The sequence below is a fragment of the Melanaphis sacchari genome, unplaced genomic scaffold (genome assembly GCF_002803265.2).
Source record: "Melanaphis sacchari strain LSU unplaced genomic scaffold, SCAv2.0 Contig55_pilon_pilon, whole genome shotgun sequence".
NCBI lineage: Eukaryota > Metazoa > Arthropoda > Insecta > Hemiptera > Aphididae > Melanaphis > Melanaphis sacchari.
The window spans coordinates 718,811-738,417 of NW_020271389.1; the positions used below are offsets into that span (position 1 = coordinate 718,811).

At 25.2% G+C, this 19,607-nt stretch overlaps 1 protein-coding gene across 3 annotated transcripts in view; it reads left to right on the top strand.

The window, feature by feature from the left end:
• Positions 1–17,326, top strand: part of LOC112599831 — a 105,342-nt gene extending 88,016 nt beyond the window's left edge. For all 3 annotated transcript variants that reach the window (XM_025346897.1, XM_025346896.1, XM_025346898.1), the window contains exon 8: positions 15,811–17,326. In XM_025346897.1, coding sequence (XP_025202682.1) covers positions 15,811–16,207 — 397 coding nt within the window. In that variant the 3' untranslated portion in view covers positions 16,208–17,326. The remainder of the gene's footprint in view (positions 1–15,810) is intronic.
• Positions 17,327–19,607: the final 2,281 nt, after the last annotated feature.

A 19,607-nucleotide genomic window follows, 5' to 3' on the forward strand; every position in this document is an offset into this window, starting at 1 on the left:
AAATATAAAAAATACTATTAAACTAAATTGGCTATAAGTATAAAGTATGTTGTTTCAAAAGTTGTTATTTAATGCATTTATGATATTTCATTTTATGCTAAATAAAAGGAGAAATACTGACCGAACATCAATCTTTTTGTGTAGATGGATTAGCAGATTAAGTATTTTGTTTATGTCTTCTTAGCTCATGTTAATCTTTATCATAAATTTTTACAATTTTTTTTTTCTTATTCGTTTTAAAAAAATACGCTAGTACAATGCGACAAGTCGTTATCGTTGTTGACTCAGTTATCTTGTGACATAAATTTAAAAAATATAGATTCTACTATATCTAAAGATTTATTTTATAAATATAAATTAAAATGCATGAATAAGATATACTGAAAAAAATAAAAGGATTTAAGTTGTTTGAATCATGATTTATGGTGGTCACCTTCAAAATATTTTATATTTATAAATTCTTTAATGATAACTCCTAGTCATTCTTAAATTGTATGTACTGATAAATCACCTAATGAGTTAAAAATTATGATTAAAATATTGTTTTATTTTACACATTTTTTTATTTATATTCAAATTCTCTTTTATAAACACTTATTTTATAATAGATATTTTGCTACTATATATAATTTTTTTGAAGTATAATGTTTAAAATCATAAGAAATACATGATATATTTTTAAAGATAACTTAATTTTACTACATCAGTTTTCTTATTACTACTTCACAAAATATTTAAAATTGTACCAAATATTATAATAAATATTTTTACAACTATTCATGTTATGTTACTAAATAAGCTCTAAAAATACGAAACTCTTTTAGTTATTATTCCATTTTTACCAGTAATATAATTTCTTTTTTTATAACAATAAGCGTATGTTTAATTTTATGAATCAAATATAATACAAAATATATTCATTTAATATAATAAAAAGACTAAACAATGTTTTATAAATGTTTATGAATATGAAATATTTTACATACAGTTTCCTTGATATCCAGTATTTATTTTTAATAAATAACTCCACTAAAATAGTAAAAATTAAGATATCAAATAAAATCGTTTAGGTGTGAATGTTTAAATAACAACTGGATATTTTTTTAAGTTAAAGATTATTTAAGATACAATAGGTTATGCTGTATTGCATTTTTGCATGAAATCTGGTAAAAGTGTTTGTAATCTGTTCATATTTAAAAAAATATTTATAAAAAAAATTAAGAAGTATTGTAAAGTTTAATTTTATTTTTACAGTGTATATTATCTGAATTTTAAAATTATACTAAAAATCACGAGAAATGGTTTAATCATTGCAATTTATGATTAATAAATAATAATACTTAGTATAAAATGTAAATTTTTGCTATACATATTTTTCATCATAGATTATAACTCAACATAATATAAACATATTGTATTATTATAAATAAGTATAATGATAAATTGTATTCGTTATTATAACGTATAAAAATGTTTAAATATATTTATTTAGTTATTTCATTACGATAGACTCTTCAAAATAAAATAAAAAAACAAATGATTTGACTTTCAGCAGGTTAATAAGAGCAACTTTAATTATAATTATCACGATAATAAAAGTTATGTAAGTATCAAATATTTGTAATAAAATGAAATTTGATGTTAGTAGGTATGACAATAATATTTTAGCATCTAAGAATTATAACCACATTTTGATCATTAATTCAGTGGAATTGTATTCTAAAATTAATTTTTTTTAAATACATTTTCAGTTAAATTCTAAAATTTAATTCAGAAACTCTTAGATATAACAATATAAATTATGTTATTATAAAAGAATTAATTATTTCATCTTGATGTTCAAAACAATAAAAATATTAAATTTCGACACCAGTGTAGTAAAATTGCCTATCCAAGATGCCGTGTTACTATAATATATATAATATATTGTATGATTGAAGTACATAAAAAAAGCTAGGAAAGTCATTTTGCTATAAAGTTCAATTCAAGTGTATTTGAAGAAAAAAAAGTTTTAGTAGACGTGTTAAGTTTGAATGCAATGGCAAATTATAACATCAAAAAATAAAAAAATAAAAGCGATTTTTATCGAAAATGGCATGTATCATTCTATATATTTAATAATTTATATTATATTAATCTTAATTTTTGAAATTTTAAAATATATTTAAAACTCTTGAAAATATTTTTATTATTTTAAAAGTGTCAATGCAAACTCCCTTTTTCTTCTGTATATTATTTTGCGAATTTTTTTCTAAAAAATTTGATATATCAAATCGAAATTTGAAATCATAGTCTTTGGGTTTAATGACTTTGTTCACTCAGAATAATTAATTGATGATAATAAGTTTGAACTAAATAGGAGCTATAGAGAGTTCATAGTTTTAGAAATTTATATATATATATATTATTATATACGTATTTTTCAATTATAATATATACTGGATACAATATTGTGTAAAATTGAAATAATTAATTTTTAATTTTTTTTTTTTTTTTTAATGATTATAACTCTCAGAAAAGACGTCAATACCCGAAAAACTATTTATTTAAATTTCGAATTAGATACATCAACATTTTTAAAATATATCCACAAATTAATTAACAAAAAAAAATAATGGTGTTCATTTTATAATCAAAAGTTTGTGTTGCAACAAAATTACAAGACACTCCATAAGTATAGTACAAAAATCTCAATAATTTAAACAATTTTATTATTAAAGATGAAGAGATGGAGGCATGTTTGGTAAATCATCCACTGTTTATAAACTGGTCGCAATAGAATAAAACTTGTACAACTATACACTATAGTAAAGCACGTTAACATCTATTAAACTATTTTTAATTATATTAAACATTTTAATATATTATATTTTACTTAGTATTTAATTCAAAATTGTTTTATATTAATCTGGAAATAATAAAGCATTGAAAATAATTTATAAATAAAATAAAGTTTACATCATACTTTAAATAATTGTATTGATGATTTGATATTACCCATTCAAAATGAAATATAAATGAATAACTAGTTAGGAATCCCGATTAATGTACACTCATATTATATTATTAAAATTCTTGAATAGTGAAAATAATTATCACACATAATATAACACATATGGAATGCCGAGGATGAACAAATCTGGTTGATGAAAAACTTAAAGGACGACAACGTTTTGAACATAAATACTAGATATACAAACTAATAAAGAATTATTGTTACTTCTTCAATACGAATTTTCATTAATAATACAATAATGTATGGTGATTTATTTTAATTGGATTTTTAATTCGTATATTATAACTATAATGTATAAAGCTATGAATGCTATGGTTTTATTAACTCGAGATTACTAATATATTCAAAATTTATATGTATGTGATATATTTATTAATTTAATTAACTTTTTTTTTTTTAGTTTCTAACCTAAGTTTTTAAAATATCCCCTGAAAACTAAACTTTTTTAGTATCATTATTTTTTCTATTAAATTTATAATTACATGAATATAAATGTATTATCACATGACTAATAATGTGTACAAGTATATAAAATTAATATTCTAGTCAATGTGTAAATAAAGCTAGATGAGTGTAATGTAATATAACTTAAGTGTCTTATCTGACTTTTCAAATTAATAAAATATTTAGTAATTAATATTCATTTAAATAATTATAATAATATTCAAGACTTAATAAACATTGTATTTAGATTTAAATTTTAATAAACTTTTTTTTAGTTTTTAAATATATTTTTTTTTTTCATACCTAAAAGTTTTTAAATGTATATATTAATAAATATTAGGTCTAAAACACTCCATCCATAAAAACTATATTATAAAATTAAAATCAAATTATGTTTATAAGATTTAAGTTCGAAACAAATTATTTTGAGAATACTTTTAACTAATATTTATTACAACGATAATCCATTATAGTTATTAAAATCATTTTTAATTCTCATTTTTCAAAATTGAATCTCATTCTAAAAATTATTTTTAATTTATAAAGAAGATTTTTATATTTTTCTGTTGTTAATAAACCATAAATATTTCAAATTGACTAACAAATAAACCGAATTGTTTAATTCATTAATAAATGTTGGTTGTATTTAATGGATTTTGCATACAGTTAATCACTTAGCCTTCATTATTTATTTACGATAGATGCCCATAAAGGTGTAAAAACAATTCCCATTTTGACGTCTTTAAACGACGACCACCGTTTATTAGTATGAATGCTTTACGGTAAAAGGGTTAATTGTGTTTTTTTATTAATCAACTAGCTAAACTACCTATTGAGTATAGACACCACCTTTTTTGGACGTAATTTAATCGAAATTATTCAACCGCAGTTAGTAACAAGGGAATAGATAGAAAAAAAAAATGGTCTCTTATTTTTCCTTTTCCCTTGCAAATACGAATATCCTTTGACAGCATAATTAATCAAGTCAGATAATCCACCGGCCAGCTCGCCCGCGGCCACTTTGCTAAAAAGTATTAACTTGCTTTTGAAAACCACCTAATTTGTGAGGGTGTTCGTAGAGAATGGAAAAAAAAAACTGTCTTGGACACTACTGTCTGATTATTATACCTTTGGGTTACAATATGAAACCAACGGTACACGGTGCCTTCCTCCTACGTTCTCTAATACTCACAATGGTATAAAATATTATATTATCTACTTACAAACCGTACCTGAAATATTGTTACCTTTTCCCTAGAAACTGTTTTCAAGGTTGTTGATGTTATGCATTTTGTACATTTTGATAATTTATTATTTTATAAGTAACTAAACAGTGTTCGTGTAATAACAAAAAAGAATAATAAACATAATTATTTTCCTTTTTTTCTTTTTTTTTTTAATGGAAAAACCAAAATATACGTATGATAAAATAGAATTGAAATATTAAACTACTAAATATTTTATACCGTTCTTATACATTTTAAGATATTAATAAACTGTTCGTTATTAGTGTTATAATATACTACACAATTTAATATTAACAACAAATCAAATTAAATATTATGTATTACTTTATGTCCAACATAACTGATACTTAATAAATAGAAAGAGCCAAAATGTTTGATACATTTACCATGTCTAGAAAATGTTAAAAAAATATTGAAAATTTAAAATCCTTACATTTAAAACAATTTCATTTTGTAAATATAAAACAAGAAATGTACAGTCAAAATATTATTTCATGATATTTTATATTTTATTAATATATTAGTAACTAATTACTAATTTAAAAAAGAATATAAAAATATAATCTATTTTGGATGGATAGGTACATATAATACGAATGGGTACGAATATATTATTAAAAAAGGTGGAAATATATTCCATTCTGCAACAATGTCAAAATAATAAATTACCATAGACCTTACCTACATAATGTTGTGTAAATCTAATATTTCTATAACGAACATAAATACATTATAACATGTCAAAACCATACAAACTAAATTATATCTAAAGTGAATTATTAATAAAATTTATAATTTTAATTCCCAGTTCTAATTAAGAGCCCAATGTAATACCTATAAATAGTATTTTTTTATCATTACATATGTATCCTATGTATTACCGGGTTTAGATATGTTTAAATTTAAATTTAAACGACAATCTTGTTTAATTTTTAGCTTACAATGCAATAATTAGACCAAAAATATCAACCAAAATTGTTACTCATGATAAACTGTTAATAACTGGTTATAACATTGCGTCTATTCAGTTTAAAAATATCAGTAATATTTGAATAAATTTTTTATTAAATGAATATTATATAATTATTCAAACTTACAGTATTTTTAAGAGCATTTAAAATCAGAATTTTCTCGAACTTGTCAAAATTACGAAAATGCCTGTTATTTTACAGTGAAATACACTAAATGAATATTAATATACTAAATGAAATTCATATAAATTTTGATATATTATTACTTAAGGTTTGAAAATGTAATACATAGTTCAACAACTTTTTTTGCTTGCTTGAGTTTAAAAAAAGTTGAATGTTCATAAATATTTTTATGAACATATTTTTAAGCACTTTATATTTATACGTATACTATTTGTTGCATATTATAACATTATAAAAGTAATGTTTTCGGCAATATAAATATATTATAAAAAATTCTTAGTAATTTAGGCTATGACAGACGGTCTTTGCTCAGAATCCTTTTTTATATGTAACGATTTATCATTGAATATAAATTTAACTAGTCATACATTATAGTGATATACTCAATTATGAAGTACTATTACCTATTACACAGTGGAGCAGTTATGAACGCCTACTTACCTACTTTTTATAATAATTAATTTCTGCTTAGCTATATATTGCTAATATAACTTAAACTATTAATTATTTTATTATTATTTTTTTTTTTTGCAATTGTTGTTTCTCTTTTTTTGTATGTGATTATAATTTATAATTTACTTTTAGCATAAAACTTTTACTATAGAAACTAAATGTAAAACAAAGTTTAAATAAACAATAATAATAATAATAAAAGAATTTAAGCTATAAAACTATAAAAGTAATATAATATTATTATATTAACATATTAAACGAAAAATTTTACTATAAAAAGAATACACTTTTAATTATTTTTCAATGTATTATTATAACATTTTTTTGATTTGATTAACTTATTTTTTCGATTGTTTATTAAATATACAATAAATTCACTTAAATCATAACAATATGTGTAGCTTAAAATTGTTGAATCATATTTTATTCTTTACAATTCTCTGGTAATTTGTGTTTTGAAGTACCTTTGTGTGTGCTTTTGTTATGTCCTTTCACAGATAATATTATTTAATCTGCAATTTCTTGATACAATGAATTATTTAAACAAAAAATTCATACTAGCTTAAAGGCCAGATAAATGCATATTAGTTTTGCTCAGTGAGTGTTATTGTATTTAGTTGTGACTTTCTTAAATTTGAGATAAGGTAAGTTATAAGTAGAGCATTGAAATGAATAAATTAATTTTTTTCATTTCAACTATTTTTAAATTAAAATACAGAAAATAAAAGCAGAACGATCATTCGTATAATTTCCCACATTACATCACATAAATTATTTATGAACTGTGTTTGTTAAAATTACTGAACATTGTAAAAGGTCAGTTCATATTGTCGATATATTCCTATTTACTTCTTAAAAAATCATGTTTTGTGAAATCTTTGTGACAATAATATTATATTTTTTATATTTTTTTCGTACATTTTAAGATTCTATTTGTGTTTTTAATAAACCAGTGCAACTTTAGAATGGTAATCAAAATAGTTACTTAATCCGGTGTATTGTTATTGAATTCACTGAATGTTGCTCACACAATATTCATTTTTGGTTGTTAATATCCAATACACACGACATGTTTTGTTGACCATAATTACTATATATTTCTATAATTTCCGGCAAAAAAAAATAATAAACCTAAAGTAAGTATATATATATATATATATATATATATATATATAAATTTGAAATAATATTTTATATACATTTTATGATTTATATATATATATATATTATTATAGTAAACCTTTTGTTTCACGTAAATTATATACTAAATACAAATACATATTTTACACAGTGGATAATAATTTGTTTTATACTTTCAATCTTTTAAATTTAAACATTTGATTCATTATTTTTATTTAAATTATATTTTATTAATGTATAATGTTTTGGGTCAAAAAAATTGATTACTTGTAGTTGTTAAAATGCATAGTAACTTTAGCTTTCGTCGTAAATGATTATTGATTTAAGTAATCAATAATAATTAAAATTTATTTTATTTGTTTATACTACTGTTTAATAATCATTTAGGGATATTTTTTTATTATTATTTTTTACCTTTATATTAACTCATTGCATTTGTACAAATCAATTTAAAAAGATTATTAGAATTTATTTATATCTTTTTATCAGTCCTGAACAAATAGGTAAATAAAACATATTACAATATAGTAAGCTTTAAAGTTATTAATGTTTATAAATCACATGTATGAAAATCGTTAGCATAATATTGTAATAACCAACTATTTATAGAAAATAATGCATTATATATATATATATATATAGTATATACATTATACCATGAGATAATAATTTATTTTTATTCAAATTGAGTCATTTAATTCCCGTCAATACGTTGCATGTCAATTTATTGCAGTGTTTATGCAACACTAAATATTCAAATAATAAAAATAAATTATTACATGTTGTAAATAAAAAATTACGTAAATTTCAATATTTTTAAGAATTTTAAAAATAAATACAACGTTAATAAAATATTGAGATATAAAAACTGAATAAATATTTATACACATTATATACATTTTAATGCGTATTATATACTACACTATAAGTTATCATGGCCTCGAAGTAACAGTATGACGCGTTAAGATAATTTCAGCAATAATTTACGTGAGGCATTAATAGAGAATAAAATTCCTATGAAAAATCTAAGTAATTCAAAATTTTGTGTTTTTCTAAAAAAATATTGTATGAATTAAAACATACCAGATGAATCTATTTTACGGAAAAAAAATACATTGTAGACTTTAACAGAAATTACTTGGAAAACTTTAGAGGTGAAATTGGGAAAAACCTAATTTTAATTTCGGCAAATGAGACCACAGATTCGTGTAAACATTATATTATCACGAATTTATTTATTGGAAAATTATCTTTAGAACCTGTTCTTTTATACTTAATTACTTTTAAAGCACTTGAAAAAGTTGACCGTTCAACTATAGCTCGATTTATAAATGATAGTATTACTACATTCTTTATCAAATATACATTAAAATTATTTTTTATCAATACAATAATCATCTTTTTTTTTTAAATTTAATTTTTAGTGCATATTTTACCATAACTTATGCATATTCCAGTCTTTTATTCACCCGCACATATAAACCGTGGTATAATAACAATAAAGTAACAGTTTTTGAAATAAAATTATTATTTCTCAATAAATTAATGTTCTAAAGTTAAAATAATCAAATGTTTAAATTACAAATAATAAAAAAAACTATACATTAAGATACTCGGTATTTTTAAATAACTTTTGTTTTTTAATTTTATTACAAAAAATACGACTGAACACAAAATTAAAACAAATTTGTAACTTTGTAAATTCAAACGTGCAATACAAATTTGTGTGTAAAAATAACAACGACCAAAGTACCTATAAACACACTCAAAATTATTAATCTCAACTAAATTTTAATGTCAAAATAATTCAAGTGAAAATTCATCAAATAACGTTATATGTATGATAAGAAAAATCAAATCAAATATTCGTTCAATTATTACAGGGTTCTTCGTTTAATCAGATTTCAACTTCGTCAGCAGTTCCATTATTTCCAAAGATTAATCGCTTCAACTTATCATACTATGTTTAAGTAAACTAAATTTTGCTTGTTTTTTTTATCTAAAATTTCATCGTGTTTTATTAAGAACACGATGAATTGATGTCATACGTGAACTGGCGGAAATATGTTGACAACCGATGAATTAAATTGATATATCTTCGTTTTAACTATGTCTTTTTGTGTTTGTAAAATGATTATGTACTAATTATTTAACACGATTGAAATTTGCATATTTTGATGAAAATAATTATCTTTTCAATTTAAAATAATTATATAATATTTGAAAGGTTTTAAATGATTTTTAATTATTTTATAATTATTATCAAATCGCTTATTGTACTTTAAATAAACAAACATTAAAAAATATAGATTTTACTTGACTATAATTTATAGATATATAATAAAAAAGTAAAGGAACAACACATAATAACTATTTAATACTCAATGACTCACTCAGCAACCACATAGACATTCAGAATTCAACAAATCCAACCAACGTATCAATACTAATCAAAGAAAAAATATATAAACCATGCCAAAGGGGAATAGATGTTCTCTTTAAATGGATACTTGCCCATAGTGAAATAAATGGTAATGAAAAAGCAGATAAAAAAGCTTACAATGTGGCCACCCCTACTGACACTCAAATTCTAAATAAGAGTACATAATATATTGACAAAAAGAAACAAGTACAACACGTTTTCTATATCAAATGGCAAGAACACTGAGAAAAACAAAACACAAAACTTAATTCAATAAAAAACCACATCTATAAATATCAAAACCCGGGTCTAAAACGGAAAGACGTAACGATTATAAATTGCCTTTGGATAAGGCACACATTTATAGCATACAACCACCTCTTGGCCAAAACAACCAACCAATATGTGAGTTATGTGAAGTGAATTAAACCGTCAAGCACATCTTAACTGAATGTCAAAATATCAAAAATTCAAGAAATTAACAACATTACCACAACAACTATAAGAAAAAATACTATAACTCGACCTCCAAATAAATATTAATAACATTCACTTCTTAATGGAAATTGAACTACCCTATAACATAATATGTAACATAAGTTATGTTTTTAAGTATAATATAAATATAATTTATAACAATTTTGCGTTCAATCAATTTAATTTTTAAGCAATTTTTAATTATTAGCATTTTTTTTTTTTTTTTAATATTCGTAATATAAATTTGGACTGGTTAGTTAAAATTAATAAATATAATAAATATATATGACATTTTTACTGCTATTCTCTCATTTTTTAATGATAGGTTGATATTCGATAATGAACAATGTATTGATTTCGACTACAATGAAATGTATTATTTATTTAGATCTATTTGAAACAACTACCAAAGGTTACTAAACCTAGTACAAAATCAATAGTATATTGATTTATAATTTCAGTTGTTTTTAACCAAATTGTTTATTTTAAATAACCAGTCATAATTATTTGTTTAAATTTAAATAATGATAGGTTTAATTATAATTAATTAAAACTTACTTTTTTATAAGCAAATTAAAATATTATAATCCATTAATCAAAAATATTTAATCATTAAACGAAAAATGACATAAAAAATAAACATTCAGAACATAAATATACTATTTTTTTTTTTTTTTTTTTATAATATCTTAACTGAAAAAAAAGACATATTAAGTTAATAGTTGCTTAAAATTATTTTTTTAGAAACTTAAAGGAGTTTTCAATTATTTTAATTAACCTTTTAAGTATTTTAAAGTACAAACAACTGACGATTAACAATTTTTTTTTTAAACATAAAATCATAAATATGTATGTTTATTCCAATAAAAATTAATACATTTAACTATATTAGTTTATTATAATTCATATTATTATATTTAACATTCAAAATTATTTCTTTTACTAATTCATTAATTTAAATAATTATATAGTAATTATATACTAAAATTATCCTTTGTGAAAATGAGTAGTGCGTTTTTTTTTATAAATTCTTGATTGACTGAAATACAATTTATGTATAATATTTTATTACTTCTAAAATATATCCATCCTAAAACAATGTTCCAAAATAATAACCATATTAAAATATTGTGAAGTATCTTATCCCATCACATTGTTCCGATTCAAAAATTATTTATTATGTCAATCGTTAACATTCATTTTATATCAACTAATCTACGCCGCTCATAATATTTCAGTGATATACAGTTGCACAACTACTATTGGGTGAAAAGTCAACTTTACGGGGTTATAAACTTTTTTATTGTGTAAAATCGAATGTAATAAAAATATTTATTACGTTTACCATCTAGTAAATCCGGGTCGGTTACAGAGTACCATCATCCCCCTCTTCTAATATTTTAACCTTTATATTGTATCTTTCAAAATGTATCGGAACGGTTGTATAAGCATCTGAATAGGGTATTATTCGACACAGTAATTGTACACTATAAGTACACTATTATATTATTAAATGTGACGTTGTTCAAAAATAATAAAGCATCACAATATGATAATTGATGTGTATTTAAAGTTTAATCTAAACATAATTAATTGCCTGCGTTGCATAAGCTGCTGTTGTAAAATTACTTAAGAATTTAAAACCACTTTGGGTAAGATATTGGAATCATACAGTTATTCCGTTGGATACGACGATGACAAAACAAATTCTGTTCTAAACAATTAAATTTGTATTACACATTGTACAAATGTTTATGGGTATTACAGTACATATATTTTTAGATCCTTAACAGACCGATAATGTACCATGGTTTTTTTTTTAATGTTATTTATTACTGTTTGGAGCAATAAAAATATATTTTTTACTTTATTCACTTATCAAAAGATTTGTACTTCTTTGAGCTATATATAGAAATTTAGAATTATCTTCTTTTGGTTTTTTTTTCTATAAAGGATCATTGTAAAAAAAAAAGCTTTAAATTGTAATACAAATTTTATCATAAGTAGTTATTAAAGCTATTTAAAAATATTAAAGATATCAAATTAAACATTTAAACAAAGAACAATAGTTTCAATTATTTTGTTGTAATTCAAAAATATTATTCATGTGAACCTTTTACGTACATTACAATAGTTTATTTTTTAAGTACACAATGAAGTTTTCAAAATAATTAGATTAATTTTGTGCTATTGACTATATCACAAATATATTTACTTCGTTCTACAGTAAGACGATATTAACTTAAAATTTAATAACAATAAAAAATTATAAGAATATAGTGAAACCTCCCTTTATGGACACCTTCAAAGAATCACCCTACACATCTGTATATAATATACATATATATGATAATATGTTACTATAAAAGGCATTAATTAAAGGATATAAACGTTAATGACTACTCAATAATGATATTTCCGATAAAACTAAACTGCATACGATATTAACATTAATGCCCATTAATCAGCAATATTCCTTTTCCAAGATAGTGTTGATAATTTCGACCTTCTCGAATTACAATTGACAAAAATGTTCATTGGATTTGCTCGTTGAAATAGAAACTTCTAAGGGACCCACGCTGTAAATTCGATTTATCTAATCGGTTACTAACAATAACATACTTTCGGGCTTTAAAATATTTCGACCATCGTATAGACAGTATTAAGTAAAAAATAACGGTCCATCGAATACATAATCTATATAGAAGATACTTGGTACACAATATAAATCCCGATTACAGACAACTTATATGTTACAATATGTTTATACGCGCAAGCGTATTAACACATCGCATAACATATATATTATAGTTCCTATCAACCTACTTATAGGCTACCGATTTTTCTATAGACTATGTGGCGTCTAACCCAGTTCAAATAAAACAATTATCTACCTACGTTGCCAAATCAGACGTAAACATTAAAGTGATTTTCTAGTCATAGTATTAAGAGTATTAACAAAATATTTGAATTTTATAACATTGCCTATATATTATTATTTGTTGATGTCTTGACGATGGTGACTTATTATCTTCTAATTTTATAGACATTATTGATATACGAGCTAGGTATTTACGTTATTATTGATAAATTAAATTATATAATTGAGACACTATCCGTTTTTATTTATAATTTAAGTATCTAAAATAATTTACACCTTTTCATCGTTCTTTAGTTTCTTATCATTCATACTTTAGAATTCTATACATAATAATATTACTGTGTCTACCTCTACCGATAATGTTTCCCTCAATCCGTTTTTATACAATATATTCCATCACAGTTACATCGCTCTATTCCTAGTCAGTCTAAACTTTAATCTCTAAACTGCAACACTATTATTACGACTGTTCACAACAACAATTTATACTACCAATAAGCAACTACTTTGTTGCTACGTAATTCCCTTGAGTACGTTTTTACCAATCCATTTTCATAACAACCATACTGATTTTTTTTACAAACAATAAAACATTACTGTCCACAATGTACGACGTGACTAGGACCAATAATAATTTTAAAAAATTACTTTTTTTATATATATTGTATGACACGATTGCATGCATAGAATACGATAAAAATATTGTAAAAGGATAATATAATATATTATGATACAATTGGTGTTGTGATCGATGAAGAAAATCAAATCTTAAAATAAAAACGTTCCTCTATTCGTGACGGAATAAATATTATACACTCTGAACAGTCTAAACGCACAACCATCATACCCTGCAAGTGTCACGTATAGCCATAATATTATTCAAAAATAAAAACTGCCTAATAAATGAAAAATTCAACGACAGGTACCTACATTTTGTTCCACTCCAATATTTTCAATTTTTTTCGTCTCACTTGTCACTAAAAACTTTTTGATACAAAGATTGACTACATATTTGATACAAAGCTTTTACGCAGCTTTCTTACCGATATTAAATAAATTTTCTAAAATGGAAAATTTATAAAATATGAGAATATTAGTCATTATGACACATATTCAGCACAAACGTAATTTTCACACGGGGTACACACAAATAGTATTTAGGTAGTATGAAATATACAATTTATTCATGAAGTTCTTCGGTTATTTTATTATTAAGTGGTGATAAAATTAAAAAAAAACAAAATATGATCTTTTAGTTGGGTTTGAGATTGATAAAAATAGGAACAATGATTTTTTTCATTAATGATAATTGATATTATTTATCAATTACCTAACCAAAAACCCTATTCATTCAATTGCTGAAAAAAAAAACATCAGCGTCTGGTGTAAAAGTAGGCATATCAAGTTTTCTGATGACAACTACAAACTTTATCTTTCCAATAAGAACAATAAAATTGTGAAACTCTGCGTTATTTATTTTATTCTATTCGTCAATAAATTAATGAGTTTTATATAACATTAATAATCATAATAGTCATATTATATTAATATTTTAAATATAATTTAAATCTCGTGATGATACTAAGCAATGATACCGGAATCAAATGGCAAACACCGAACTATGTCAACACATTTTTATTTTTTATTTTTTTGGTAGATAAGGCTTAAAGATAACTTTTTCAATCATATCGAAATCCTCTATCTATTTCTCCTCCCCTCTTTCCGTTGCACTCCAGAGTCTATTGATCCTATATCCTATAGTAACACAATTTTCACTTGGTAAGCGAGCTCTTACCAGCGATCACTTTCCTGTCGGGTTGTTTTCAATAAAATTACGATCGTCGATTTTGAAGCTTACTTTATCCACGCATACCTTCCAAATTTCAGTCTCATCACTGACATTTTTTCTGTAACGATTGTCGCATTGCTTACGAAGAAACCGTGATACTTATACACAGTTGCGCGGCAAGAAACAACGCACCGTCGAAAAATGATAGTTTATTGGTTATTTAACGTAGAACGCGGTTACGGAATAAGACATCCCGGTGAAACAAACTCGAGTGTTTTACCGAACCCATAAAAAAATAACGTCGTAAAAGTTTAAAGTAAATACGTCTTCGGAGAAGAGCCTGCCGAAGGTTCGCATAACGTTGGTCGGCGTTTCCGGGATTCGATAAAAAAAACTCCGTACAAAGAGAACCCTGAACGGCAGACCGTTGAAAAAGATCCCGGAGTTCTCGGTTATATATTATTTCTTTTTACGATCCCTACAAGAACACGGTCGTGGTCCGAAAACCCTCCACGTGGAACTCTTCTCCCGGGGAGAATTATTTTCCGTTCTCCGTTTTCCCGATCGGTCACGCGGCCGTCCGTAAGACACCGCGCGCTGAGCGGTTCACGCGCACTCGGATGGACACTTTTGTATTTTTTTAATACGACCTTTTCCTTTTCCTTTTTAACTCGGCATTTTCGTGAAACAATAACCAACACCCACGTCTACCGATTTCGGTGCGCCGTGATAACGATAATATGACGACAATATATAATATTATAATCGGATTCTCGTGTGATTACAGGCGCGAGATCACGGCTCTGCAGGCCGAAAACTACAGCCTGGAACGGCAGCTGTTCAGCTACCAGAAGAGCATGTCGCTGGTCCAGAGCCGAGGAACCACTTATTCGGACGAACTGGACCCTTCGGACGGCGGCGGCGGCGGCGGCGGCGTGCCGGTGGACGATCGCGATGTCCAGCTGCACCACCAGCACCAGCATCAAGGCGGCGGCGGCGGCGGCGGCGGTGGCGGTGCGTTCTACGACGACGGTGCGCCGCTGCAACCCGCGGCCGCCGTCGGCCCGGACGGTTACCCGCTGGCCCAGCACCACCAGCACCACCACCAGCAGCCGCACCATCAACTCCACCATCACCACCCGCTGCCGCAGCCGCCGCAGCAGCACCACCATCACCACCCATGAGGTCGGCTGTCGTTCCACGAGACCGACGACGGCCACCGTCACGTGCCCCATTACCGGCACTCGGACGGCGGCGGCGGCCCGGCCACGTGGACGTCGATGGCCAGCAACGCGGTCACTACCGTGTTCAAAAAGGCCCAGAGACGTTTCAGCGTCATACTCTACAACAGCAACAATCCCATGTGAGAGCGTCCCGACAGAAAAAAAAATTTAAAAAAAAAAAAGAAAAAACGTATTACGATGATATTTCTATGCCCGGCACGGGGTTCTTAACCGGGGGTCCGTGGATCCCTCGGGGGGTCCGCAGACGGTTACTCGGGGGAGTCCGCCCAGAAACAAATATTTGTTTCGATAGCGTTTTTTTAAGATTTTAACAATAATAATGTCTCGCTCGCATTTACTTGATTATATATATATATATATATTTATTATTTTTTTTTTTTTTTGTTTTGGTGGGGGTTCCGTGATTACATTTCGTGCTTTAAAATGGTCCACGGGCCAGAAAAGGTTGAGAATCTATGTTCTCTGCGGTCTTAACTCGATAATTTTAATAAAATTACCATAAAGTTGTTAGGTGAGAGGTAGATGTGTTGCGTGCGTTACGCCTGTGCGTATTATGATAATATTGCGTTTGATTTTTTTTCGTTTTATTCATGTTAGACGTTTGTATCGTATAGGCGCATTACATTTTATCGTAAAAATTATCGTTACGAATAATACGGAACGAGTGGAGAGGTTGATAAATCGACAGAGAGAGAGAGTGAGAGAGAAAAGAAGTGAACGACAGGAAAGTAACTCCCCCTAATTTTCTTGCCTTCTTCAAGTTTTGACCGACAAAATATGTACGTATAATTACTGCGTATTTCAAACTACAACTACTACTACATAAAAAAAAAAAAAAAAAAAATGGTTTAACGAATACGTTTTTTGTTTTGGTTTTTTGACACTAAATTTATTGTATATATTATATCATAATAATACTTATCGCGCGCGAAAACCCGACGAACTTCGTCACGCATAATATAATAATATATTCATGTTTATTATATAGTTACCTGTATTAAACAGGTAAAAACACGCCCGTAAGTATAATAATAATTAATTACAAATATATATGTACATACGTGAAAAATAAAGTTTAAATATTGTAAAAAAATTTATAAAAATATCTTGGAATAGGAAAAAAATACTAACACATTTTTAAATCCCTTGTTTATAATATTTTTTCTTTTTTTTAACTATCCCAATTTTCGAAAAAATGATTTACGTATTTACACATTTTACACTGATAGTTCTTCCAACTCTTTGAAACAACATAATTATTTTTGTTCCCTTGCCATGCCTGAATTTACTGAAATCGTAGGGAATTCTCGGCTTCTTTTAAATTATTAGGTAAATACAATCAGAAGTACTTATTTAAAAATAATTATTATTTTTAAAGCCTCAATTTAATACAATAAACACCATCAAGATATTGCTATATTCGTTGTAAATATTTGTCATTAAGCTTAAATTTATATTGCCTTAATATCTATGTTAAGTCTTCTAATTGTTTCATATTTTCAGTTTTATTTAAATTTTTTGGCTCGAAAGACAATCTAATATCGTTTTACAATAGATATTATTTTAGGTCATAGAAAATTTTCATTTTTCATATGAAGTCATTTTTTATTTAAAATACGATTAAAGATTATATGTATAAATTCAATCGTATATTTTATTAAATCTCTTCATACCAAAATTATACATTTATAAAAATTATGATGCACTTAACATTTAAAAATATTTTATTAATGGCTTTCCACCAGAGTATTTAGTAATTTGATTATTAAACGATTTATTATTAATGTATAAATATAGGATCAATAATAATAGTTATAGTGTCTAGGATCTAAAATCTAGATGACTGTCTGTATCTATATCGGTATTTTATCATATTTTTTTTTACATGAGAAAAATAAAAACAAAAAATGCAAATCGACTTTTTCCGCGTTATTTTTTTCTCATTTTCATATCAATGAAATTCTTTTCAATATATTATTTATTTATAGACCGAATAATACATCAATTAATACTATGGTGGAGTTTGATAAGAAAATCATCAAAATATTTTGTCTTTATTTGACTTTAATTTCTATTATTAATCATAAATTATTAGTTTAACGATTGATCTTGTCTTTTTTTTAGAATGATAAACATTAAAGTATTAAAAATACGGCAATATTCTATGACCATAGCTATTAATTACTACGTAATCTTAAATTGGTCATCGTTTTAACAGTATTTGAAATATAATTTCATTTTTTTATTTAATCATAAGTACTTTACAATCAATTTTAGATTATCACGTATTTGATTATTTTCTAAAATAACAAACCATTGAATAATATATACTATTGTTCATGCTATATTCAATAATAAATAGATGGTTTTTTCTTTTCAATATCTATAAGTGCTCATTCCAAATTATGATTTAAATATATCATGTGCAGAGATGTTTTTATCAATTTTTCATATCCTTTTATTTGCAGCCTGTGGGTTTTTAATTTTTTAGTTTTTTATTTATAATTTAAAACGTGTGTTCACATTTTTTTTTTGAACGCCTGTATTTAATTAATTTCCCGCGGAATATGTGATATTTATATGAATATATTATAATAACGTGCTGACAGAACAATTATTTCATTATCATAAAAAAGTTTCACATTCCCATATCAAGTTAGAAGAAGGTAAAGTAAAAGATACTTGATGCATCATAAAACTTATCACAATGTTCATACATAATACATAAAGTCAATGAAACAAAACCAACCACAAACCATTCATTAAATTTTTACATCTTCTTTAAAAAATTCAAAAATATAATATTGTATTGATTGGAAATTAAAATAATTCATGCATTTGATTTTAATTGATAAGTAATCTTAGGTATACTACAAAATACATAAAAATTCCTTATACATTTTCATCGAATATTTAGAGAAAATTACGTATCAGCCGATGCAACGGCGTTTTCTATAAAGTATAAATTATATTCTTCAATTGATTTTATACTGAATTTAAAAATCAAGCATGGCGAATACCTTGTAAACCATTGGTATTCATAATGAATGAAAAGTATAAAATATGTATAATGGGATACATTTTTTCGCTGAAATATAACTTAAAAAATACTTTTATCCTTTTATTCATATTTCGAAATTCTAAAAATTCAGTTCATTTTGAATATTGTATGCCACATTTGGTACGATATGTAGATATTATTAATTTTTAAAACGTTTATTCACAATGTTGATATTAATTATTTATATATACTATTAAAAAATTATGCAATAACCCCTGACACTTAAAAAATAATATTTAAATATTATTAAATAGAAATATAATATACCAATAAATTACT